Here is a 26,088-nt window from a genome sequence, read left to right as displayed (position 1 = left end):
AAAAAGGAGAGGGTTAAAGCTGGAAGTATAAGGCGGAGAGGATGCAGGAGAGGTTGTTTAAAAATTTAAGTCGTGTTATGTAATTTATGAACAACCTTTTACAATACTTTGGTTTTTTGATACGTATTCCTTGTCTATTCTGTCAAGTCACAAATTTTATGTGGTTAATTTGGGTTACAGTATTTCAGTTCGTATCTGTTGTTTTTTATTCAATGACAAAGATCAAATATCTCAAAAACCTTACAAATGGAAACACCCTGAAATAATTCATCGCAGTCTACAATAAATCTACAAGATCCATTGGTAAATATTGAATCTTTATCGTTGGATCTCGGTAGTTTGCTCTTTTTCACTTACACTTTACAATTAAATTCAGACATGCCCCGCCTTACAAATAAAAAACAGGCCTACACGAGTATATCTTGACCATCCGCCTACACTCTCTCACTATAATTTTTTTTTTTTTTTAGTTCCGAAAAATCAGGGTTTTCATCAGCAAAATGGCATGATATACTGAAGTCTCGTGGTTTTACTTTCTTTGGGGAAAAAAGAAAACTTCCAAACTTGAATAAAAGTTTGCCACACGTGCTTTGGGTGTGAATGGACAGCTTTACTTTTGAGTTTGAAACGAAGAATCGTAGAGTTTTGATGATAATTGCAGCTGTTGTTTTCAAATCATATTCAGATTCCATTTGTTACGGCACATTTTTATTTGATTATTTAACCTGTTTATAAATAACCAATGGAATGAATGAATCATTTACAGTTTTTAAATTTTATTAATTTTTTAATGTGAACAAAACCAAAATTGCATCAGGAAGTATATGAAAAGTTTGCACCCCACTGAGTTCAAGTCGAACAATCGACTTCATCACATCGAGCAATACAGTAACAACATTCCAATATTGCTTGAAGATAACCATTTGTATTTGCAAATGTCCTGGAAAGCACATGCCTTAAACATATCGTGGAGAATGTTGGCAACTTGCCGTGTGATTATTTCCTTTAAGTCAGCAAGAGATTGAATATTGTGTGGATAAACTCTGTATCTGAGATATCCCCATAACCGGAAGTCACGAATATTAAGAAACGAAGAAAATTTTTTTTTTTTTGCCGAGTAATGTGTGGTGTGAAGTTGTATACTGCATAAAAACAGAGGATGTTTGAGTTATGCTCAGACATCCTCTGTCATGAAGGGCAGAAATCATATGGTGTCGAGCAGATCGCAATAACGTTCACCCGGTAATGGTATACGTTTCGGCACCTTGTGTTCTAACCTTCTTGAAGAATAAAGGTCCAATTACGGGATCTGATGCGAACCGCAACCAACATGGTGTAATTGTTAGAAGGTTCCTTGTGGTTTCTCCAAAAATCTGCGTTAAGTAATCTGTAATGCTACACAATGTTACAAAAAAGTCGATGTGAGTAGTGTGTAATCCGACTAGTTGCCGGAAGGAACGCTTGTCAGGATGGGACCTCCCAGCATCCGTCCACGGCACGAGGAGCCGGACCAGGTACGGTAGATAGGAACACTTACTGGACCAAAACAAGAACAAAGGCAGTTCGGGAACGGAGTAGACAGTACAAAATAGTTAAGAGCAGGGAAAACAGAAATGGGGAGAGGAAGGCAACCCACCAGGCGAGTGACAAGCAGAAACCTAAAGAAGGGTAGAATGGAATAACCGAGGGCCGAAGGGATAGATAAAGATAAGAAAGTGAGGGTCAGACTTGGCTGCGAGGCACTAGACTCGCAGTGAACAGTCCCAGTTCTGAGTGATCCCACACCAAGGAGTGGCTTCTTGGTGTCAGCAAGTAGCGCAAGATGTAGTCGTGAGTTCCTAGGCAATGAAGAAGGACTCGCACTGTGGAAGATCCCAACAACAATGAGAAGGGGAGCCGAAGAGAAGGAAAATATATCCCACGATGAACAGTCGTTAGGATGCCTACCTGGGAGTGTCCCAGATCAGCAGCATCTAGATACAGACACACGGAAGAATCCCATGACGGAATTCGTCGTCAGCAAATCCTATCTAGCAAAGGTCGACGTTTGCAGTGGAAGGAGCGAGGCAATGAGAATGCATCCAGTGAAAGATCATACAAAGGAGAACGGTCGTCAGCAGAATCCACCTGGAGTGATTTAGGTAGATTAGAACAAAAGCAAAGCTCCAGACAGGGCAGGGTGAAAGAACAAATCCCACACTGAAGGAGATCACTGTCGGTAGATCCCTCTGAGTCGGATAGCATCCCAGCGTCAACGATGAAATGAAAGTCTTGCACCGCGCGAAGTAGGGCAAGAGAGACCTCATATAGTTAATTCTACGTGGGGTTGAAAATCTGTCCAGGTTAGCAGCAGGCACTGGAGCAGGACACCGGAGGAGAGTGGGGCAGAAAACCTGGTGTGAGAGGCCTAGGTAGAATGTTGGAAGAACCATGGCATGTGGTATCACTGAGATACAAGATGGGCAGATTTGAGAGAGTTGAAGTAGTTTGAGTGGGTGAGTTGGCATCTTTTCCTGAAAAGGTCGGTCTAAAAGACCATCAAGGCCTGTGAGCAGTCTCCATCCTGAATGAGGATTTGAAGAGGCTGGAGAGTAATAAGGCACAGGGCGGTAAGTAGCTTAGTTCTTATATCTAGACAGACACTGCAGAAGAAAAATAGGTGGTACCAGTCCTCTCTGTCGCTGCCGACACGAGAAGGGTCAAAAGTGAGCCATAGGTCAACCAGTTTTTTGAATGGAGCCATGCCCAGTGAGATGGATTGTCGTCTCCTTATTAGGCACATTGACATTGTATATATATAAAAAAAATATTATGGGAATCCTGTTGTCTCGAAACTTTACTAGACATGTTGGACAGACAATTTACGTGATCGAGACCCGCTGATACTCGTAAAATCGGACAGATGCTATACTATTGTGATTTTTCTCTTGTAGAGAATCTGAATCCTCATTTTGAATTTAAATCAATGTTTTGAAATTTAACCAAATCAAAAATAAAAATAGAACACTAAATATAATAAATGGGATCTTAAGATTATATTTCAAGACAGGAAATCTCTTACCTGGAAAATATCTCACGTAAGAGATTTCCTGTCTTGAAATATAGGTGCAGAAGTCCAAGGTGACTTGGACTTCTGCACTCAATCTTCTCAATCTGCACTGAAGTGTGAAGATTGAGAGGAAGCTCGAAGTACGGTGGTGAATGTTCTTCTGCAGGCCCTGGTCATTTGGATCATAATAAGTAGCTGCATCTGGTCTAAATGGGTTTGAAATATGACTTTGTCAGCGCGTTGGTACCATCTCACAGCACCATAGGAAACTATGTATATAAAAACCTTGTCGAAAAGTTTGAGTGACAGGCCCTTAATATAAGACTTGGAGAGGAACTTTATAAATAACAAATGGAGGTGATATTTGCCATATCTGACAACTGTGGGTATCCACAGGCCGCTTAGCCGGAAATGAGTCTTATCGGTCTGTAAGATGTTTAAAGGCCGCATGTCATCCACCTCCATTCTAGCAAGAAAGAGTAGAACAAAGGTGTTAAGAATCAAATGGGGTTAACTGATGCAGCAAGGTGCACTTCACTTCTACGGAATCCTTTGTAGGAGAGTGCATTGTTATTGTAGAAACATCAGCGACTAAGGCCATTTGCTCCTTGTATACTGTCTGTAAATTGCGTATTTGTGTATGTTGTGAGGTTGATTTTCTGTTTTGCTGGACGAAAAACCCGGGTTTCTGGAAGAAAAAACCATGCTACCCTCGCCTGAGACCGACTAACTTAGCCGCATTGTGAAAAAGCCCATAAAAATTCCTCCCGCCATCGACAAGACTTGAACTCAGATATTTTTCACTTGGTGTGGGGAGGACGGCGATCCTACCAACTGTGCTACACACGAGGGCAGTGGGGGAGCGAAACATAGAGCTGACACCGCTTTCGTCAATAACAGCTGACAAAATAGACCGAACCTTTCTGATTTTCTCATGATTTTTGTTTCATCCATCTGGAGAAAGTCGTCTTGACTTTTGCTCGCTGCTGTGGTTGTGTCTCGTTTATCGAAATGAAGACGTGACACAGATCCATGAGAGTTACTTTCCAAATTGATTATATGCTGCACTATAAGTGCGCCTTGTTGTCACTTTTTTTAATACGTGTGCCTTTTATTTCCACATTGTGATTTCATATCTAGGTGATTTATGGTTTGCTATCTTACAGGCTGCTAAATGACGCACTTTAATTATAACCACACTGTATTTATTATTTTTTATATCAAAAAAATCTGTTTTCTTAAAACCCATAGCTTGGCCGCATTTTATTCACTTCCTAACCCTCCTATATTTATGCACTATTAGTTTATAATCCATGGAAAGCGCCACATGCGCACGCACTTGTGTGTGTGTGTGTGTGTACAAAATGTACTGTGCCGATAGGTAAACCTGTGTATCTATATACACTCAGTGATCGCTGAATTATGATCACCTACCCAATATAGTGTTAGGCCACCGTTCACACGGATAACAGCAGTTATTCGCCTATAAATCCACTAGATGTCTGATGACGTCCGTAGGGATCAACAGCCATGCCGCCTGCAAGGCTTTCCACAGTGTCGGAATAGATGACGGTTGCGTGTTCATACGCCTCACTTCCCGTTCCAAAATACCCACAGGCGTTCAATTGGATTGAAATCAGCCGAATTTGGAGGCCAATCGAGATGGGTGATATGTTAACTGTGTTTGTCGAACCACTCTTGCACAGTATGTACCCGATTGTACAGCGCATTATCGTCTTTTCTGTCCGGGAAAAATCCAACATGGCAAGATGTACATGGTCTCCTAAGAGCTGCTGTTAGAACTCACCAGTGAAATGTTGGTCCATAAGCACCAAGGGTCCTGCTTCTTGCCAGCAAAACAGGGCCCATATTAAGCAAGCACTGCCACCTGCTTGGATAGCGGGCACGATGGGTCCAAGGACCCATGTTGCTTGCACCACACACGAAGACGTCCGTCGGGTGTTTCACTGGGTATTTGGACTCATCCAACCGGCACACTCCTTTCCTGTCCAACCAGCGTATTGTTGTCACAGCGTTGGCCTTCGACGATGATCAGCGGTGAGGAGAAGGTGTCTCTTGGGTTGTCTGAGTTTGCGGGGCATCGTCATATGGGATATTGTATTGCGATGTCAACTCACTCATTGTAACCTGCCGTTGAGCCCGTACAACGCACTGCACCCTTCGCTCACCACGAACACCCACGTTGCGTAATCGTTTGCAGTTGCTTCGGTGAGAGGTAGTTTGACACGTTTGATACCATTCTTTGTATATATACCGCTGTGATATCACAGCGGGCCGTGAGCAAACAACTAGATGTGCCAGTTCCGATTTGGAAGCTCCCACAATCATGCCCTTTTTAAACTCCGTGATATCTTTACTACATCCCATAACTGCTACTTTTATCATTTTGACCTGCACGACCAAATGCAAATTACCACTGCTCTCGCAACGAAGCCGTTCGGTTTTTTATACTGCGAGCTATGCGGCATAGTCCATCACGGTTGGGGTGGTCATAATTCAGTGATCATTGAGAGGAACATACCTATAAATAATATCAGTATTGGCAAAATGATGCGAGGAATATCTGTATAGGCGTTAAGTAAATAAATATGAATTTCAATTTCTATACCGATAAAAACTGAATTCTTTATCGATAATTAAATTTCAGTGTCAAGCAGATCTTACTATTAAAAATTTTATGAATACGAATTTAAATTATTGGGAGTACGTCCCTTTCCTTTATAATTTCAGTAAAGTCTCCAACGAGATTGCCTTTAGAAATTCAATAGTATACTATTGAAATTGTAAAAGATAATTTCAGTAGTCTCTAATAAGATTTCCTATTAGAAATTTTGTAGTCGTTCTGGACTACAGTTTCTCAGTCAGAAAGTTAACTAAACATGCCTTGTCTTTTCAGTGGTGGAGAGGAATGGTGAAGGAGAAAGAGAGAAGGGGGGGGGGAACTTAAAACGCTTCCGGTAAACTGCGAGGTGTTTGTAGAGGGCGTTTTTTGTTGTATTTATGTTGTTCTATTTCGTTCTTTAGCGTGTTCATTGATCTTTTCCATCTGTCTGTTTCTTGAAGCTTTGTTTTTATTTACCCCCGAGAGTTTGAGAGGACAATGCCGGAGGGTGTGTAAGGGGGAAATCGTTTCATCCCTGATGCTTCTGTTTTGTGTGTGTACGTACACCTTTCCTTCTAGCCTGACCCGGAGCAGAAAATCCAATCAGAGCAACGTGTGTCAATAACAAAAGAAAGAAGCCTTCGTTTCTTTATCAAGCAAAAGTTTTGAAAATCTTGTTGAAGGAGGCAGAAGTAAATAGCATGTTTAGCAGAGACAAGAACAGCAAAGAGAGTCGCACTGGGAAGTCTGTGAGGTTCTATCTTAATGGGCTACCATTCAATCGTGAGCAGTACAAGCAGGGGTTGAATTTTAACACATTCAAACCCCCTCTCCAGCCCCAGACAGGAAAATGTTTCCCGAAATTTCGTTTGGTGGAAATTCTACCTGCTGGATTTATGTAGGTTAAGCCATTAAAGAGGTTGTCGAATGGCACGAGTATCGGCCAAATGCCACGTGAATTGTATTGTGAATATGAAAACAAGTGGAATGCAACTAGCAAATGGGTTTTTATTAGTTGCTTATGGTGGTACAGATAGTTGCAGAGGAAGCAGATTTGCTTGAATCTAAATGAGTTATGTGCTAACGACTAGCTTCCGACTAATATTAAATTGTAATAGATTCTATTAGTGTTAATCGGCGGTGGAAGTGGAAAATATTGTCAGTATTCATCGTCGTCGTCATCACCGCCATTTGTGAGGATGAAACATTGTAAGAATTGATGCGTCACCTTGACCTCCGGGTGACCATTACGATATCAGTACCTGGTAATCGGGTTTATTTTGTATATTTATATATCAGATAGGTGTAATCAGCTAGCAGTAGCAAAGGTTAAAGGATTGCTTCCTTCCTTAACGTCTATTCAGCTGGTTATTATCGACAGTTTGTTAATCGGCTCTGTAAGTGATTAAGTTAGTCGTCACTTCCTGTTTCACGCTATAGCGAACACCACCTGCCGACTATGAGAATAAACGCTGTAGTACCCGATTGGTTTATACAGGGAGGAGGGGGGATAGGGTAAAGGGAAATTGAAAACAGCAAAAAAAAAAAAAAGAAGAAAATACTGTTTTTATTTTTGCTCAGCCAATGATAAGAGTTACCGTATTGGATTAGGACTGATTCGATGAACTTTACCTATCTGGCTGGTGGTGTTTCCTATTAGCATGCGGCTGACTAAACAGCATTCACTCCCGCAGTTAGCAAGTCACAGTCGGAGTAAATGACAGCCTTCAGCCGTAGCAGGCAGCCATGCCTAGCGGGACTAATCCCTGGCACGGAAAGATGCATGTATTGAAAGGGAGAGAGAGAGAGAGAGAGAGAGAAAAAAAAAAGGGGGAAAAACTAAAAGGGGGACTGATGGAGGGGAGGAGAAGTAATGCAAGAAGCCAGGTTTTTGCTCTAGACGCTTACTTGACCTGTCAGGCAGTCAGGTGACAAATCTGTTTCGGCTACAGCAGCCAAGTCATGCCGAGGGTAGCTCCTTACACGCTGTCACAGCTGTGCTCTTACAGGGGGCGAAAACGGACGGGGGGTAGAAACGTTTGCGTGACGTCATATCTGACGTTCGTGTTGCACAATGTGGTGCGCGTGTATTTTTATTTAGCACACTTTTTTTTTTTCCTTTTTTTCTGTAGCGGGAAATTGAAGAGGTAGTGTTGTGGGAATGTACTGTTTATCTCAACTTAGAGCAGGAAATGTCTGAGGGAAGGCGAAACGGACTCTTTGTTTCAACCGTTTCTTGCTGTGTCATGTGAGTGTCACATGCAGATAGTTCATTGCAGTGGGTTCCGATAAGAACCTCCTGAGCTGTCAGTAGTCAGGATTTAATATTGATCGATGTGTCAACGGACAATTACTTAGGCAGGTAAGATAGCGAGCAGTTGCTCCAGTAGGGTGGCGGTGTTCTTAACACTAGGGAGGGGAGAGGCCTTCTCTAGATGTGCTACCAACTAGAGAATGTTAATTGACAGCAGTTAATTGTGGAAATTTTCCCCACGTTGCGAGTCTGATAGAATAAATAAAATCTAAAGGACTTGTCTGGTGTGTGGAGACTTTATTAACACAGCATATACTGTTAGCTCTGAGGTTTACCAGCTTTTTTTTTTTTTTTCCTTTCCTTTCTTTCTTCTCCTCCGCAACGATAAGCCGTGACATTGTATGGATTTAATTTAATTAGGTCGCTAAAAGTGACATGGAGGTTTTAAGTATAGTTTTACTTTGAGAAGACGTTTTTATCTGCCTTCGTTTCACTTTTAAAATGTAAAGGAGACCTGGTTTTATGTAAGGGGTTGCGTCTTTTTGTTAAGGAATCTTGACAGTACTTCATGAAAATTTAAGGAAAAAAAAAACGTGATTAAATTATGCGTGTTTATTTGCCTGAAGTTTACAAGGTGATATTTATAAGGTTGAGATGTTAAAATTGCTTGGGGAAAAGAATAAGGATGCACAGCTCAAAGACAGCTGTAAATAATAGCCTATGAAATAACAATGAGATAGGCTTAACATTTAGTGTGATTTTGCTTTGTTAGTATATTTGAATATTTGCTCTGATCAAAAAAAAAAACAAAACAGTTTTTGTAGCTACCTTTTAACTCGATTATTCACGCAGATGTCCAATAACGGTCGCTTAATATCCTAACGGTATATATCATACGTTTTAAGTGGTTGTTTTAAAATTAAATTTCGATCCTTTTTTATTCTTTAATATATCTAAGATATATGCTTTTGCCTTGTTTTTGTTATTCGTTGTCTGAATGCGAATCATAAAATAGTTAACTTTTTCCCCTGAGTTTCATTCGAATTTTATTTCTCTTATATTTTCACTATATATTCTTATAGAAGAATATTTGTTTTCAATAGTAGAAGTGTTAACCACATCCCATATATGTTCATCCAAATAAGAATTTCAAATATTGCAGCACTTTGTTTGCTATGGATGGGTAAATGCATAATATCTATAATGAAAATCACCCTTAGAGTTATGGTTCACTCAACTGTCGCTAGATGTCACTCAACTACGTTTTACACATATATACATTGTGGAGGTCAAAGCCTTCGGTGAAAGGTACCTTTTGAAGCGGCAACTGATTAGTAGCATAAAAAGTTAATGGGAAAAGCTAGCAAGGTTTGGTGATCACATCTCTGGAAAGTTTGCAGCATTTATGGACCAAAATGAAGCACGTCCGACCTCCATTGGACCTGTAGTTCCTGCTGCACAAATGTCCCCTTCGTGATCAGGCCCTCCTCCCTCGAAGACTGGGAAAGAGAGAGGCGTCACTCACGGTAGTGCCATTGAGAAGGGGGATTGCAAATTTAATGTGCTATAACTACAGAAACATTGCGTACTCCCTGGCTGAGGATTTCGGATAGAATCTGGTTGTTAATTCAACCTCCAAGATAGATTAACTGCCTGATGATCTTTCACTGATGGCAATCTGAACAGAACTTTTTGCCCCTTCCCACTACTCATGCCATTGCATTTTTATATAATGTTACACCGTTATCAGTCATTTGATCTAAATGAAACGTTTACACTATATTACAAAAGTATTGGGACACCGAGAAAACAACGAATGGGCTCTGATGCATTCATTTAATATAATGTAGTTTATACTAAATGAATGCACCACTGGCAATAATTACTGTATGAAACCATTATTCGCTGCTCAAATTTTAACAAACCTTAGTGGAAATAGCCTACCATTCATTGAGCAGAATTATTCTGGAAAACCTCATGTCAGGATGGTCAGCGCTTTAGATTGGGACTCCGGGTGATTAATGTCAGATTACAGTAGCACGTACGTTTTGAATTGACCGTGGCTCGAGCTCACGTGACTGCTAAATGCGATTAATGATTGTATTTTTTGTCAAAATGATTAGTTGTAAAGTCTTCTAACCTAGGTGGTTGTGCCGGAGTATAAACTGAATATTTATACATTATGTTTATTGATTCTACGTTGTTGTCCAAGTAGACCCACTTTGGGTCGAGAGGCATTCCTGTGCCGAAACAGATATGATTATTGAATATGGCATATGCAGTACAAGTCTGCACATCATAAACCTACATTAGAGAAATTACTCAAAAAATAAAATAAAAATCGCCGTCGTGGTATTTAAAGGAAGCGCTCAGTATTTTGTTAACAGTGTATTTTATATGCATAACATATGGGGAAGAGACAAGTGCTTCAATCATATTTTTATCTCATCAGATCGATTTTTTTTGATTTGACATACTGCTGACTTATACATAACAACTTACGAACCTGTAATGGAAAGTTTCAGTTTTTGTTATTTGAGCTTTTCAGGTTTAAGTTTCTATATGATACTAGTGACTGATTGATCCAATAAAATTAACCAGCTGGGTAGGCTGTTTTATTGAAGGAATTTTTGCAGAGAAAAACAGACCAAGTGGAATGGAAGAGTCGATTGATTCTAACTGACACACTGCTCTATATTAATTTTCAGTTGAGAGCGTTATTTAAAATCTTTAAAAAAAAAAAAAAAAATACGATTTAGTAGAAATAATAATAATAGGCACTTGTTGTAAATTAAACAATCTACGTAAAAGGAGTATGGTTGTTGATCTCTAATGCTCTGGATCAGCTCCTGAGAGTAAAGAACGAGGGGAACTCAAGATGGCCGTAGCAGTAAGAAAACGTGCAGAATAAAAATTACACGTAGTTGAATATGACACTTTGGCACTGGCGGATTTAAGCTGAATAATCGGCTGCTTTGGGACCACAATTTAGGGGGAATTCCCCCATCGCAATTACTGTATCCACAGTATAATAACATTGAGACACTTCTTAAAAATATTTCATAGCTGATTCATTAAAAAACAGTCCCAATGCGTTGTAGAAATAAAATAAACATAACAAACGTTCAATGTAAGTACCCTATTTTCTTGGAGAGTGAATATAACTACCTATTTTACCATCAAATGAGCTCCAAAAACATTACTGCTGTAAACTAAACTACTGCATACTGAACAGAACTCTACTGAATTATGTTGGAGTGATCACAGATTCAGGCCATCTTAAATCTATTATAGATCTTGCTTCCTTGGTAACTTGGATCAATTCCTGCTTGACGAGGTCATAAATAACCGAAACTAGCCTAAAGCTAATAAGTACCGCATTGCACCGTTTGATTCTCAGCTGTCAGTCATTGCGTATTAAATTGCGAGACAGACAAGAGGATATTCACCTACCCCGCTTTTGTTTTCTATGAAATGTAGTAGCCACCCACAAAGGGGATGGCGTATCGAAGAATGGGGTCAAAGATCCCAAGAAGTCTTACGGGGCTACACACGAACCCTACTGAATCACTGACAGGAACATTCCTTAAGTTGTGAGAAAGGGGTCACCATAGCCGGAAAATCTACTTTGGACCTCATGATGGCTTGCTAAAGAGGTGGTCAAAGATGTACTGTCTTATTCTGATATCATCTATAATTATTTTTAAGGATTGGCTGATGGCTGATAATGATAAATTTGTAATTTACTTTTTAAGTAGATCCTTTATTTTTTTTATTCTAGTTTTCAGTTTGCTGAGTTGAAATGCATTTTATGGGCTGAAGTCTCAAATTTCCTCTGCTGCAGTTCAGTAAAAGCTATTTTGAGTTTTTTCATTGAATTTAATAAGTAGCCAATTTTTTTTTTTTAATTTTATTATTCAAGACTACTCTTCATTTAATCCAGCCATTTGTTGCGTCCTATTATGCTGCTTCTTTTTTTCCTGACTATTAACAGAGAGAGAGAGCTCTAAGCTCTCTAATAGCTGTCAAGCTCCAGATGTTCGTCCAAATCCCTAAACGTTTCAAATAATTTTAATTGATGATTAAAGTTCATTGAGAAACACAATAACTGTAGGGTAAAATTCACGATTCCCTGTTTTCCTTTCAACGGCCACACACACACGCGCTCACATGGGGAAGGGAGAGAGTAATGAGACCCTTAGACCGTGGCGGGTTCTCTTGTATAGGTTGGGTGAATTTTCAAACCGAATCAGCCTGTTGCTTTTACAGTTGGGGTCTAGTGGATGCAGTCGCTTGCTAATAGATAATTGATTACTTCATGCGGCTTGGGGAAAAGAGGGGAGGAGGAGGAATAGCTAGGGAAAAGTGGTTCCCCCATCGGGGTGTGGGACCGATACGGACTCAACTAGGATGGGGAGAACGACGTCCGAGAGCAAAAGGCCTGTCCTAATTGGTTTGTGCAGCGTCAATGTCAGCCAATCGGCGAGTCAACACCTCCCTCGCTCCTACGCTGTGACCTACCGCAGTCAGTCATGAAGTTACATCACGCTTGGCCTCAGGTCGCCGAGAACACTCGCTTCCCTTTTCCGCGGGAGAAACTACGGACAGTTAAGACCAATTTCAGTTCGTCAGCGATTTTGGCGGAGGCGTCGAGCGGAGTAGTGAAACCGAAGCAGTTTGTCCCTCAATCCCCCCCCCCCCCTCTAGTCTCTGGAGAGAGTGTCTGTCCCGTGAAAATCTCAGCTGCTGAAGAGCGGGAGATAGCGTGCGGATGGAGGTAGCCGAGCTTTCGTAGAGAGTTAGGTCAGTTGCTGCAGTCGCGGCATGGACTGCACAGCGGAAGAAAAGCCATCACCCTTGCCGAAGGTCGGTTGTTGACTGTTCCAGTTTCACCTGAACTAAGGATATGCCCACGTACGTGCTGTGGTCATAGACAAAGACCATCGAGTTTCGTTTTACCAGCCACGAGATGGCGTCCACTGCACAGTTGACGTTTGAAGCAGTCGACACTGAGCAGTTCCATGGCTGGATCAGTCCTAATTGCTCAGACGGGTAAGGCAGTTTATTTCCTTTAAATGCAATTTCGGGCGTGTGTGGTTTTTTTTTTTTCTTTTTCTTTTTCTCCTGAATTATGTTAATAAGTTATCGATTCTGGTTTTATGTTGCTGTCTGTCTGGTCTCTTAACATTTAATTTAATATTGCTATTTGACAAAAGTTATCTGAATTTACAGTTCTGTTAAATATAAAGTTGTTAAACAAACGTATGACGTACGTTTTCTGGCTGAGTAGATAAACTGTTGGCTGTATGTAAGAATAACGCGAGTTAGGCCTAGCGAGCTCTACAAAATAGTTCTTATATTTTGTTTATTTTTGAATTATTATCACCTTTATTATGAGTCTCATAAATATCGGGAGAGGAAGAGTACATTATCACCCATCCAGACGGGATTTATGACAATAGTGACTCTCCAGATTGTTTTCCTGCTAATATTTTCGACATATTTCCTCTCCCGCCTCCTCATGTTTCTGCTATTGTTATTTTTATATGCTCAAGGTCTATAATAGTCATATATTAACTCTACAGTATTGGTGTAGGTTTGTTTTTTCTTTCTTTTTTTCTACTCTGTTTGTATGGCGCTGGACCTGAGCTTGCTTCTCCTGAAAACAGGAAGTAAATGTATAGCTGATTTGAAGTTTCGCCGAAGAGCTAAAGGTGTTTCGACTTGTGTGTGAACATAATTCAAAATTTAGACAAAATATGGTATTACGAACAGCACATTAAATATCTGCAACTTGTGAGGACGTAAATAAGTACACAGCATAACTTTCTCCCATTCTAAGTAGTGCCATTTTTGATATTAAATTGTCCACGGCTCTGAAAATATTCAATCACACAGGGCATGTTTTTAGGAGTAGAGGGGGGGAGTTGTAAAAATTGGCTTTTTTTAATCGTAAACAAACCATTCTAATTTTATATTTCAATATTGTTGGAATTTATCCTTGTGCTTTCTATTAAATATTGATGTCAGTCTACAGGTTGACTGTTTGGTCCTGAGCAAATATTCCATATCCTCTGGCTGCATATTTTACGCTGCTGTCTTCATTTTACTGTAGTGAAATATTCAGAAATTTTATCTTAAAGGTTGTGACTGTAACTACAGTTATAATGAATAACGCCTATAACCTTAGAACTGCTATGCTAAGCAACTGATTTATTTTTAACTAATAACACTGATGATCTGGTGTGTATTTTCTCTGATCTCCACTGTAAAGATTTCAATTATGAAAGTTTCTCGAATTGCTTGCGTATAATTCGCATGACTAACCCGAAAAGAAATGGTGTATGGAAATTTTATTACAAAACTGCTAAATTTGCACAATTGCACAATTATGAACACAGTTTACAAATACTTAAGTGTAATTCAAACCAGAGGGGAAAAAACCAGATTAGCAAAAATATATATATATAATAATGATATACATGGCTTGGAAGATCTGTACCGAGTTCAGAAACTTAGAATTAAGTTTAGGATTCTTATTTTGGAAGGCAAAATAAGAGTAGAAAATAGAATAGGAGAAAGTATAACTTAAGCACTCTAGTGGTCATGGAGTGTATTTTTGGTAGAAGTTATAGAATTTGTTATAAAAGTTAATTTTGTATATTGCTTTTGTCTGGTTCTGATCGGTGACACTATATGGTTTCCTTTCCTTTAAGAGATTGGATTGTCAAACTGATGTACTCTGAATAGTAATTGGGCTGGTAAGGATGGAGTAATTAATTCGTATTTTCCTAGTTGATTAGTCAATAATTTTGAAATTAAATTATAGATCTTGAGAGAAGTTTGGAAGTCTTTGGAAGTTTATCTATGGCAGTGATGGAGAACCCTTGGCACTGCTTAATGGCACCTGTAGCTAGTATCCATGATTTTCATTGCCAATTAGAATACTAAATTTACTGAAAAATGAAAAATAATTGGATTCTATCGAAATCGTGGCTTTTAACCAGTTATACTATATAATTATATTGTACGTGCGTGTTTTGTCATTCATCTACGAAATAAGAAAAAAGAGAAGCAGTCGATCAACGCAAGAATGTAAATGACGACACAACATACAAACTATACATTTGTACTATACATTAAACTGGGCAAAATAAAATGATTCTATTAGCTAGGTACTGTTGTTGTAATGCGCATTACAACACCACATGTGTGACTCACAATAACACACGTAGACGAAATATATGTGAAATATTTACCCCCCCCCAAGGATATTTTCTAGCACGCCACCTACTTAACAAATATTTGTTGTTATTTTCCTCTGTATCAGGGGATATAGAGGAAAACAACACATTTTGGCAATTTTTTTTTTTTTTTATCTTGGTTGAGACACGAGGATATTTTCCACAAAGGGATTTAAAAACACCTTAAACCCAAGGAAACCACATAAATACTGTATATCACCATCTGAACCATTTAAAAAAAAAAAAAAAAAAAAAAACATCAGAACTTAACTAATGTGAAAAATCTTAATTTTAAACTACAATCCCCACGATGACTAGAGGGTATAAACTGTTACTACCGCTTATTCTATTATTCTTTTCCAATACTGGAGGCTGAAATTGAACGTAAAAAGGGTTGTAATTTTCTGAACTTGTTATTGCTCCTGATAGTTATGTATATTTTTGGCATGTTTCGTATTATGTCGCGCATCGTGTTCATAATGTGCTTCGTATCCATTTAACTAAACACACTGTTACGTCTTTCATATTTGTAAAGTTTAAACTATGACAAAGTATTAATTACTCCCATTATATTTTCTTATTTTTCCATATCGTGTCAGTTTACTCTCCTTCCCCTCCCGTCTTGAACCTCCCCATGGATATTTCGATTTAAAATGAAAAGGTCATAGGAAGAGACAACCGAAACCTATGCTTTTTGATTGTGTTGTACTTATTTATAAAAACAGTTTTCCTGGCTTAATCATCGCTCCATATCAAGCCAACAAACCAATCCTTTCGTTTATCGGCTGTTTCTCAATCTTCCGCTTTAGGCAATCCCTTCGTAGATGAGCCAACATCCACCACGTTCTTCGACCTTCTTAACACTCGCAAGTTTAGTGAGATACAAAGTTTTCAGTTTATTTATTATGGTTCATCGTAGGAGCAGGTATACTTTTCCCATTTGGTTCAAAATGAACTACATCGTAAAACATGCAACGTTCAAGAAGAGCGTAAAGACGTTATAGGCCTGTGAAATGTCTCACCGATGTCCTACAGGTAATCTGCGACCGAAGCTTAAAAAGAAACGGATGAACCCGAGATGTAAATAAAAGGGTGTCCCCCCCTTCCATACAAGGTGAATTACGAGAGAAAAACAGATGGAAAAAAATATTTAGGATACTAAAATGTGAATGAGTGTATGTTTTGCACTTTAGATCAATTACAGGCATATTGTTAAAATAATCGCGCTCCAGCCATCGCTCTAGCAAAGCATTCAATCATTTTCTTTGTGACAAGCCTCCTTGCACGAGCTTGTTCTATAGAAATTGTTGCTAAAGCTGAAAGGCGTTGGCAGGACATTGCACTTCTTAATGATCTCTGTCGGCCGTTGCGACAGAACTGCAAGTTACAAACAGAATTTTTGAATAGTTAAGAGCAAATTTAATATTCTGAAGGTTTATATTTTTTAAAAAATTTTATTATTTACTTTATTCTCATTTTAACAAGAAAAAAAGTACCCGCTCTTATTTAGCGGACATGGTTTCTTAACAATCAAGAACGCACCATTTTTAATAACTGCAAGTAGTTTGAAATCAGCGTAATATCCGGTGTTTTAAAGATTTCAAGGTGGACTCCAGCTTAACTAGAATAAATGGGATGGACAACTTAGGTAATTAATTCAAAGCCTATTAATCTGGAGTTATATTTTCGACTTTAAAAAGCAAAAATAAAAATGCATACAATACAAAATCATAATTACCCTTTATGCATTAAGCATTAAAGTAATAAACTTTCAATTAGAAATACACTGTATACAACTGAAAAAGATAAACCAGCTACAGATACTAATCTCTTCTACACCAAAACTGCAAGCGACTTTTTTTTTTGATACTTCATCTTCATTAAGTATTTATAAAACTTATTTAAAATAATATCCGCCCACTGAATCTTGCAATATTGGATATAACAATGCATCAACTCCGTTGTGAGCAATTCACTTACACTGAAAGCACAGTCGTCTTTATTCCGTCTCAGCCTCCCACCGGCTAGAAAAATTAAGTGACCCCTCTTTGCAATTAAGTAAAAAATATCCAGTCAAGTATTTATTATTTCTAATAATTAGAATTACAATAAGATCACTGACTTAATACGCTGGTGGTTAATCCTATTTACGCACTGGAAAACCTGTATTCTGGGAGTCTAGAATACTGGGTGCTCCGGTGGGTGAATAGGATTGTTAGGATCCTATTCTGCCAGCAGTTGCGCAAGAGGTCATTCTTGCTTAACTTCTGACCTGGTAGTTTAGGTAGCCCTCAAATTGAGAGCCTTGTGGTCTGACCACGTCCTGGAGGTAAAATTAACTATCCCCGTGGTTTACGTAGTGCTCTCCATAACATTGAAGACGACTAGTTCCTGCCAACACCCTGAAACTTTTGAGAGACTTAAAAATTGACCAGAACAGGTACGGCCATGACAAGACCTACAGAACTCTCACTGCGGATGAAATATGCACCGCACTCCAAATTTAATGAAGAAACAAACAGGAAGGACAAAGGCATGACAACAACAGAATCTAGGCTTCTATAAATTCTGTATGACTCTGATAGAACAGTGTTCAAAGTGCTTAAAAAAACTGATAAAAGCCTGTACGACAGATTTAATTCTTGCGAGTCAACTAATTAACGATCGCGGTAATTTAACACTAATTAACTGTAAAATAACAACCTTATGTAACTGTACCACCCTAAATAAATTTCTGAAAAAGGGTGTTTGATCAAGACACTATCATCAGATTTCTTAAACTTTATATATAATCTGTAAGCAAGTGTCCCAATTATAATATTAGGAGTTGATTGTCAGAAAGATTTAGTTGGACAGTTCGGTTAAAAGGGTATTCACTGTACAATTCTTGGAGCCGCAGATTAACAAAACTGTTGCCACAGCAACTGGTACGGTGTAAATCTAGTGGCTTCAACGGTGCGTTTTCATCATGATAACATGTTTTTAAATACTTTGTCGCTTCCCTTATTCTTTGTTAGTATGAGGATGATGACTGCAGAATGGTTGTTCACACTTCTGCATTACATTCCTGGGCATCTCCATTTCACTCTTTTTCACGTGTGGGAGACTGTTTACCACCTGTAGATTCAATGGCTCTCTATCTTCGCAGTGGCTGTTCTAAATTCTTAAAATATATGGAATGCAACATTTTTTTTTATGTTTTATACACTTGATAAAGACGAGGATACGTCCTTCCAGTTCTGTAACGGTATAAATGAAATAGTATATATCGTGGTGGAAGTGTATACAACAGACAGAAGTAATAGAAAGGGGACAAACCATGACAAAAGCAGATAATTTAACTTTAACCTCATTTAAGTATACAAAACAAATTTAAGATTTTCGGCAGATAGGAGCGATTGAAAGTTTTAATTCTCATCGATTCTTAACAAAATATGTATGGGGAACACAGTACCCAGTTATGAATTTATCAGTCCCAGTACAAACACGTTCGCCTTTCTGTAAGGCTTCTTTATTATTAAGATTTTGCTTCCAAGGGGATATTCTTCCTGCAAGCGGGCCCGGGGGAAATTATGCTATAAGTGGGATCTGTGGCACGAAACGTTATGCTTTTGCTCTGTATTGCTGGTCTTCTTTAATAAAGTGTAATTTCATTAAATTAATAATAGTCTGTGATTCTCACAAACTTCTTTAGAAAAGTTTAGGGATGTTTGTGCACGACTTGTTATTTTACTGCATATTTTGCTACTCACCCCTGAAGGTGAGTAGCAAAAGATGGGTCGTTACATCAAATTAAGAGAAACGAAGTTACAAGTGTTACGCATTGTGTTGTTTGAACAGTGCAGTTTCTTAACCAAATGCTACATCTAACGTGAACATATTTTCTAAATGAGGATTTCCGTCTGAGAAAGACGTGTAATCATATTTAAACGTCAATATTATTAAAATGGTGTTTATTTTACGTAGCGTGCACCTAACTAGCTATGATGCATGTTTTTATCATTCACTGATATAATTGAGTCAAAATTCGCTATGCTATATGATAAGCAATTATAAGCATAATGTTTTTATTACTAAATGTATAACGTTTTTTTTTTTTAACTACAGGTTGTCAACTATTGGCTGACTTGTTAAGTAATAAATGCCAAGTGGTTAGTTTATTTTAATATTGTATAACAGTTTAGAATCAATAGCAGTTATTGTGTGTTCGCTTTGACCAAAAAGATCTTTTCATCGTATCGAGATTAGAAACTTACAGGAGAGAAAAAAAACATGGAACCGTAACATAGTAGAGATAATTAGAAACTAAAGACCCTCCAGGGGGTCATTACCACATTGCACCTCATTCTCTATATGCGAATATTGGCTTAGAGGGCAAGACAGCAATTTCATCATTGCCTTTACTTTCCAATTTGCGTTTTTCAAGTAACAAAGTTACAAACTATAAATGCAAAATTAAGTTGAATTATCATCTTTGAAACGGTTCAAATTTCCGCAGCTCTTTGCTGAAGCTATAGAGGTGGGTAGTCGTTCATCATTAACTGCTGTTCGTGCCTACACACACACGTACACGAGATAATGATCCGGCTTGGCGCAGCACAATAAGGAAGCATCTGCGATAAACAAGTTTTGTTTTTTTATATATATACTGTACATATCACACCTGGCAGCGTTATTTCTACCTGAACTCAATTAGAGTGTTCTTCCATCAACGTCTCCTATTTTTGCTGCTATGTGTGACAGGTTTTCTCTTTTTTTTTTTTTTGCCCTGTCTTCATTTGAAACTGGCGCATGCGTAATGTTAAATGATGCATGAAACTTTCAGTATTGCTATTCTAAACGTATATACAAAACCAACCTCATAGCATTCTCATACTTACCTTCCCCATCCCTAAATTTTTTTTTCTTTTACTGGTCACATCATAGATTATGGGCTGTGCGCACCACAATTTTTCCCCCTTAAAACTGAGTCTTCTTTTTATTATTGTAAAGGTTTAATAGATGGCGCTGTGAACGGCCAGCTTCCACGCTTATGAAAATACACATTACTCAGTGTCTGTCCACTCCGTTTATATCCTGTAGTATTTGCTGAATAAATATTAGTTGAATAATGTGTTTGAAAGTGGTGCAACTATTTCATCAGGGTCACCAAATAAATTCCCCCTTTCTACCTGGTACCCGGTTTTGTTCTCCTGAGCTAACGACCCCTGTTTAAGTAACTTCACCAGAAAGATGTCCTGTGTGTATTTTACACTGGTTTGCTCGTAGATAAAATTTCATGTTTGTATAAGCCAAATTTGATTCGCTATAAACCATAAAATTTTCGAAATATTCCAAGATGTGTGTTTTCACACGGCCATTGGGAGGGGGGGGGGGACTTCTCAACCAGTGGGTCTTGGAAGGTTTGGAGGAGTGGCAAGAAAGAACACTTGGGTAACAGATCAAATTATGAATATTTTTTAATAGTAACAAAAAATCACTTTGCTAAAAGTAAGAGTTGCAGCCTTTTGAAGCCACACAAACCAGTTAACTTTTTCATGGCGGATTAAATTGCAAAAATACTGATCAGCATCAGTTTAATTAACTCAAATCACGTTTTAAGTGTTATTTTATTTGCTTAAATTTTGTGAATGAATCTTAAATTACAATTGTGTAAGATAGATTATATTCATTTCATATTAACTATATTGTATATAATTTTAAAGTGTTTTTTTTTTTATTTATTTGTTACCTGTAGGGGAGGATGGTGACCAAAGTAAAGTCCAAGACATCGACGGCCGATCCACCCTTGACAGTTTAGTGAGTGGCGATGGTGTCACCCCCGTAGAAGGTAGTGCTTCCAGCAGGTCGTCTTCTCGCAGTTGTACTCCAGATCCGAATCGGTCTGTGAACTTTGCTCCCCCGCACGAAGACACAACTTTCGCGGAACCTATGGACTACGTTGATGGTACCGACTGTGCTCCTCACCCCATGGACATATCTACCACCTCGTCGTACATAACGGGAAGTGCACCCGTAGACTGTGACGATGAAGAGGAGGAGGACACAGATGATGTTAGGATGACTGCATCCGGTGTAGTGGCTGGCATTGAAGAGGATGGACCATTAGACTTCAGCTTAAAGAAGTGCGTGGAAGAAAAGATTCAAGAGGTGTGTCACGAAGATGGTGTCGCTGATCAGAACGGGCTGCCTGCAGATCCACAAGACAGTCCTCTTGACCTTTCCGTACCAAGGCGGCGGAAGGAGGTTGTTATTGAGTGTCCTCGACAGCAGAAGATGGCCAAGACGGACACTTTAATTCCTCAGCCTAGTAGTCCTTGGGGTTATTGTTCCCCTCGACATCATCCCCAACCCGGAAGTAAATCGCTATCTGAGGTTCCAGTATGGAACGGAAAAGTCAAAGATCGTCATGATAAGCACCCAAAACAACCCCTATTAACAAGGTCAGGGGTATATTCGTTATTACATGGAAAGACAGCCAGTCCCCCGCTTACCCCATCTGTGCTCACCCCCCTCGAGAAAGGGGAGATGAGGAAGAGTTCATCCAAAAGCGAAACATTTCGTTCTGGCAGCCGCCACAATCCATGGCAGAGTCAGTGGATGAACCGAAGTGGCGAACAGACCAAAGATGTCTTCACGTGTGTATGGTGCAAGGAGTCGTTCCGAAGTCTTGCCGAGATGACAGTTCACATGAAACAATCACCCCGATGTGGAATGGCAGGCATGCAAAGCTCCGCTCCTACAACCTCTCCATCTTCCTCATCTCATCAGCCACCATCTTCTCTGCCATCTCCAAAATGCTCGACGTCATCGGGAAGTGCAAGTGCTGTCATCAAAGAGAACGTTACCCTCCCTCGGAAGCTCGTCCGAGGTCAGGATGTGTGGCTTGGGAAAGGTGCGGAACAAACTCGCCAGATATTGAAATGTATGTGGTGTGGCCAGTCTTTCAAGTCTTTGGCCGACATGACGACACATATGCGGGTGACCCAGCATTATACTAATATTATCAGCCAGGAACAGATAATCTCCTGGAGAACTCCCGAAGACAAGCTCGCGGCCCAGTCTCAGGTAAATGCTGTACTCACTTGTAAGGTGTGCGATCAGGCATTCGGAAGTCTGAAGGAGCTGAGTTACCACATGGTCAAAAACTCCCATTACAAAGAACACATTCTCAGGTCAATCACGGAGGGAAGTGGACGAAGGCGACAAACTAGAGAAAGAAGAAAGAAGTCACTACCTGTTCGCAAGCTGCTGGAACTGGAAAGGATGGAGCTGTGCAAACAGGGCCCACCAGGTCATCATGAGGTGCTGAACGCAACAAAGAGTGAGGTGGTTGATGGGAAAATTTCGTGCGAAGAGTGCACTGAGAAAGTGGATGCAAAAGACTTTGTGCAACACATTAAAAGTTGTAGCCAGGGTTCCAAGTCGCAACATTCTCAGAAACCTCCCTCTAGTGGCGTGAATGACAACTATCGAATCAAAACTCCCGATCCGTCATCGAGTGGCAACGTGTCTGCTGTGCAGCGAAACAGGAGGTCCCCATCATCGTCAAAAGATCTCGACCAGGACGACTCTAAGGCTTCTGGGTGTCCAGTGGAACCAGAAGAAGGTGCAGACGGGGCCGAAAATACTGTCAGCACTTCCGTACTCAATGCTATTGAACGACTCATAGAAAAGAGCTTCGAAAGCAAGGGTAGGAGAGGGGCAGGCCCATCTACAGGAATTCTGCAGAGGTTAGGAATCGATGAAGAGGTATATCCTCCTTGGCACCCTTCCAGCTCCCCTAACACATTCGGTGTCATAAGAAGTGGTGTGGACATGGTCAGTAAATCGGGTTCGCCTCTAGGAAATGTTGTCATAAGGCCTCACGATTACAAAGAATCGGGGGAATTCTCGGGTTCTGAAAGCCGAAGTCGGTCTTCATCGACGTCTGAACGACATCATTATGACGATCGCCTCTCTTTCGGTAAAGATATCAACCGAGTATCGACCCCAACTAGCGCCTCCCAGTCGTGTTCTCCTGTCCATTTTCAGCCAGAGTCACCTTCTGAAGAACGCTCAGTCTTCTCCAAGGAGCCCTCTACCACCGGTGTTTTTTCCTCGCCTCAGAGAACGTCGGATTCACCCCCACCGCCACCACCACCTCCGCCATTAGCAGAAGACCACCGTGGACACGACGATAATAACGAACGAAGTTTGACCGCAGGTGATTCGGGCATTTTGATGTCAGGTGTTACCATGGGAACGACAGTTAAGCAGGAGTGTCCGGACGACAGCCATCCTATCGATTGTAGTGGACGTGGTGCTGAGGAAGGTGATCGACTATCACCTTCTAAGAATAAGACGAACAAAGGTGAGAACGAACTTGCCCTAACCCCCAGTGTGATCAAAGAAGAAGTAGAAGGGGATGTTTGTGATGCAACAGACGTGGATGATTCCAGCAATAAACACCGATCTCCAATCTCCATGCACATCAAATCATCAGAGTTAACAAATGACATTCGGGAAAGCTCTCCCGAGGGGTCCCCAGTACCCGCACGCAACGCGGAAGTGAAAAAATCGAAGGACTCAGCTGGGGACCACCCCTTAAAGGAACTTCAGAAATTACTGGATAAGACAGATGCTCATCTCTCTCGTCCCAACTTACCCGCCACTCCAGGATCCATATTGGCGTTCAGTTGGGCTTGTAATGAAGCCACCACCTCAGACTCTCTTATGAAGTGTGCCTTCTGCGAAACCCATTTTATCTCTAAGGGTGCTTACCGCCATCATCTCAGTAAAATGCACTTCGTTAAGGATGGCAGTGTTGCCGACGCCGCTTCTTGGAAATCTAGTGGTTCAGGAGGAAATAAGACTTCTAACGAGTCTCCAGTGCCAGTATCGAAAGAATCCCCAAATACGTCAGTGGAAGAAAGTCCACATTCTAAATTTCTTAAATACACAGAACTCGCTAAACAGTTGTCTAGTAAGTATGTCTGATGTCTAGTGGCTGGACCTAGATGGCATTGGACATTATCCTTTTTTTTTGTTTTGTTAATTACGGTCGACCAAACGTGGTGTTTTTAATTCTGTGAAGCTTGCACGTTAATTGTTTCGGAGCACGTTCTGTTGCGTTATTGCAATAAACAAACAACAAATGCCTACGTCACGCACAAAAGTTTCCTTAAGGTGGCTAAGTATCAGTGAAGACACCGAAAGAAGAAGACCGGATCGATGGGTTGCCCCTGAAAGTTTATTACTTCCCATAGTTGCTATTTGTAACCTTCCTAGTAAATTTAGATCGATTCATTTCACTTTCCTCTCCTACAACATCCACTTGTCTAAATTATTTTAGGGACCTAAACTGCCTGTCTGTTGACTCTAGATGTGATTTATAAGATGGCCAATCGAAGCCGATTTTAAACGTTGCAATGCTGAATACCATGTAATTCCATTTGCTTAGAATGCAGTACTTGCTTTGGAGAAAGCGAGACGAGTTTCATCACTCCACCGCACCTAATTTTTCTTTGCAGGAGTTCTCTCCCAAAATAGCCTTCAGTCAGAAAGGATTCTATCCGAAGACGAATATCAATAACCGTTGTCTTTTTTAGTGACCACATAGCTCGCTCTTTGGGACAATAGGGTGTTTCTCCTGATGACGCAAATTGCCTGCGCTTATCCCCCAATCCCACCCTTCCCTCCTCCCTCCATATATCCGACCTTACTTCTGACAAAGTTGTAAAAACGGGAGTCGCTTCAGCCCATGTGGCTCTCGGGTCATTACACACGTCTCGCGCAGCAAGTAAGCTAAGTATCAGCTACTGTCACACAACCAGTGTGTTCGGAAAGCAATGAGCTGTACCTGCTTTTTTTTCTTTTTTTCTTCTTCTCTCCCTTTATTCTGTCGGTGGCCAGGTATAGGATTCTTTTGCCATCTCTCTAGTCGTATCATGATGGCAGAGACCATAAACATCTATCAGATAAAGAAAAAAAAAACTGCATTGCCTAATTTAACTGGGTGCTTCTCTAGCTATATACGACGTAGACTTCTTAGCCATCACTTATATATCTACAGATCTATATGTCATCTCAGTGAAGTTGTTTGCGAGAAATAATGTTTAAAGAGGGCAGTAGTGGAAAAAAATCTTTTAAAAGTATCGGAATCTTAATCTTGTTGCATCTTTCTTGTAAAGACAAAAACAAAGGGGTTATCTCGACGGTGAAAGATGGACAGAATAAAAGCACCACACCTGCACAGAAAAGGAACGTTCGGTTTCTTGTATATTCACTTCTTTTTTCACTCTATTCACGAACTACTTTTGCCGAACTGTTAAACCAGTTCTTCCATTGTTAAAGAGAGACTTGTATATATGTACTGAACTTAATTCAAATACCTGTAAAGAATACATACCAGGACATTTCTACTTTGTGCTTTAAGTAAAAGAGTCAACTTGCAAGATACTCTGCTCATATCCCCCAATTTCCCCCTTTCTCCAACCCCCCCCTCTGAAGTGATTTGCATACAATAAATGATTTGTATAGTTTGTCTGCAGATTGAATTTAAATCAGAACTGTGTTCGATGCTGTTGGACGCAAGGGAGGAAATCAACACCAGGAAGTATCAATCGCTAATAAATGAAACTGTTTAGGAAGAAAAATTTGCCCACTTCTGACAATGTACTTATTGTAATTTTTTGCGTCTTTGGTGTGCTGATATTTCTGAGGAGTGCTTCCAATTTTCATCGTTTTGATCACTTGTAAATACTGTCATTCATCGTTATCAAATGTACATCTTTATATTGTTATTATTTATTACTAATGAGCTCTATCATCGACTTTCATACCAAGATCTATTAAAGAGGTTGTTTCCTCTCGACTTGTGTTTGTGTTATCACTTTCTTCATGCGATCACACTTAAGGAACTAATTTTACAATAAAC

At 39.8% G+C, this 26,088-nt stretch overlaps 1 protein-coding gene across 2 annotated transcripts in view; it reads left to right on the top strand.

The window, feature by feature from the left end:
- LOC150082784 (protein tiptop-like) overlaps positions 1-25,759 on the top strand; it is a 346,346-nt gene extending 320,587 nt beyond the window's left edge. Inside the window, exons 1-2 of one of the 2 annotated variants that reach the window (XM_090377600.1) lie at positions 12,759-12,978; positions 20,908-25,759. In XM_090377600.1, the coding sequence (XP_090233726.1) occupies positions 12,948-12,978; positions 20,908-24,149 (3,273 nt within the window). In that variant the 5' untranslated portion in view covers positions 12,759-12,947 and the 3' untranslated portion in view covers positions 24,150-25,759. Of the gene's footprint in view, positions 1-12,758; positions 12,979-20,907 lie in introns of those variants that run through there. The other variant, XM_090377599.1, reaches the window with a different exon arrangement.
- The last annotated feature ends 329 nt before the right edge of the window (positions 25,760-26,088 follow it).

Source organism: Mastigoproctus giganteus, chromosome 7 (genome assembly GCF_048544385.1).
Source record: "Mastigoproctus giganteus isolate SK-2022 chromosome 7, ASM4854438v1, whole genome shotgun sequence".
Taxonomy (NCBI): domain Eukaryota; kingdom Metazoa; phylum Arthropoda; class Arachnida; order Uropygi; family Thelyphonidae; genus Mastigoproctus; species Mastigoproctus giganteus.
Note: the sequence above shows the minus strand (reverse complement) of the source record. Positions and strands in the feature narration are given on the sequence as shown.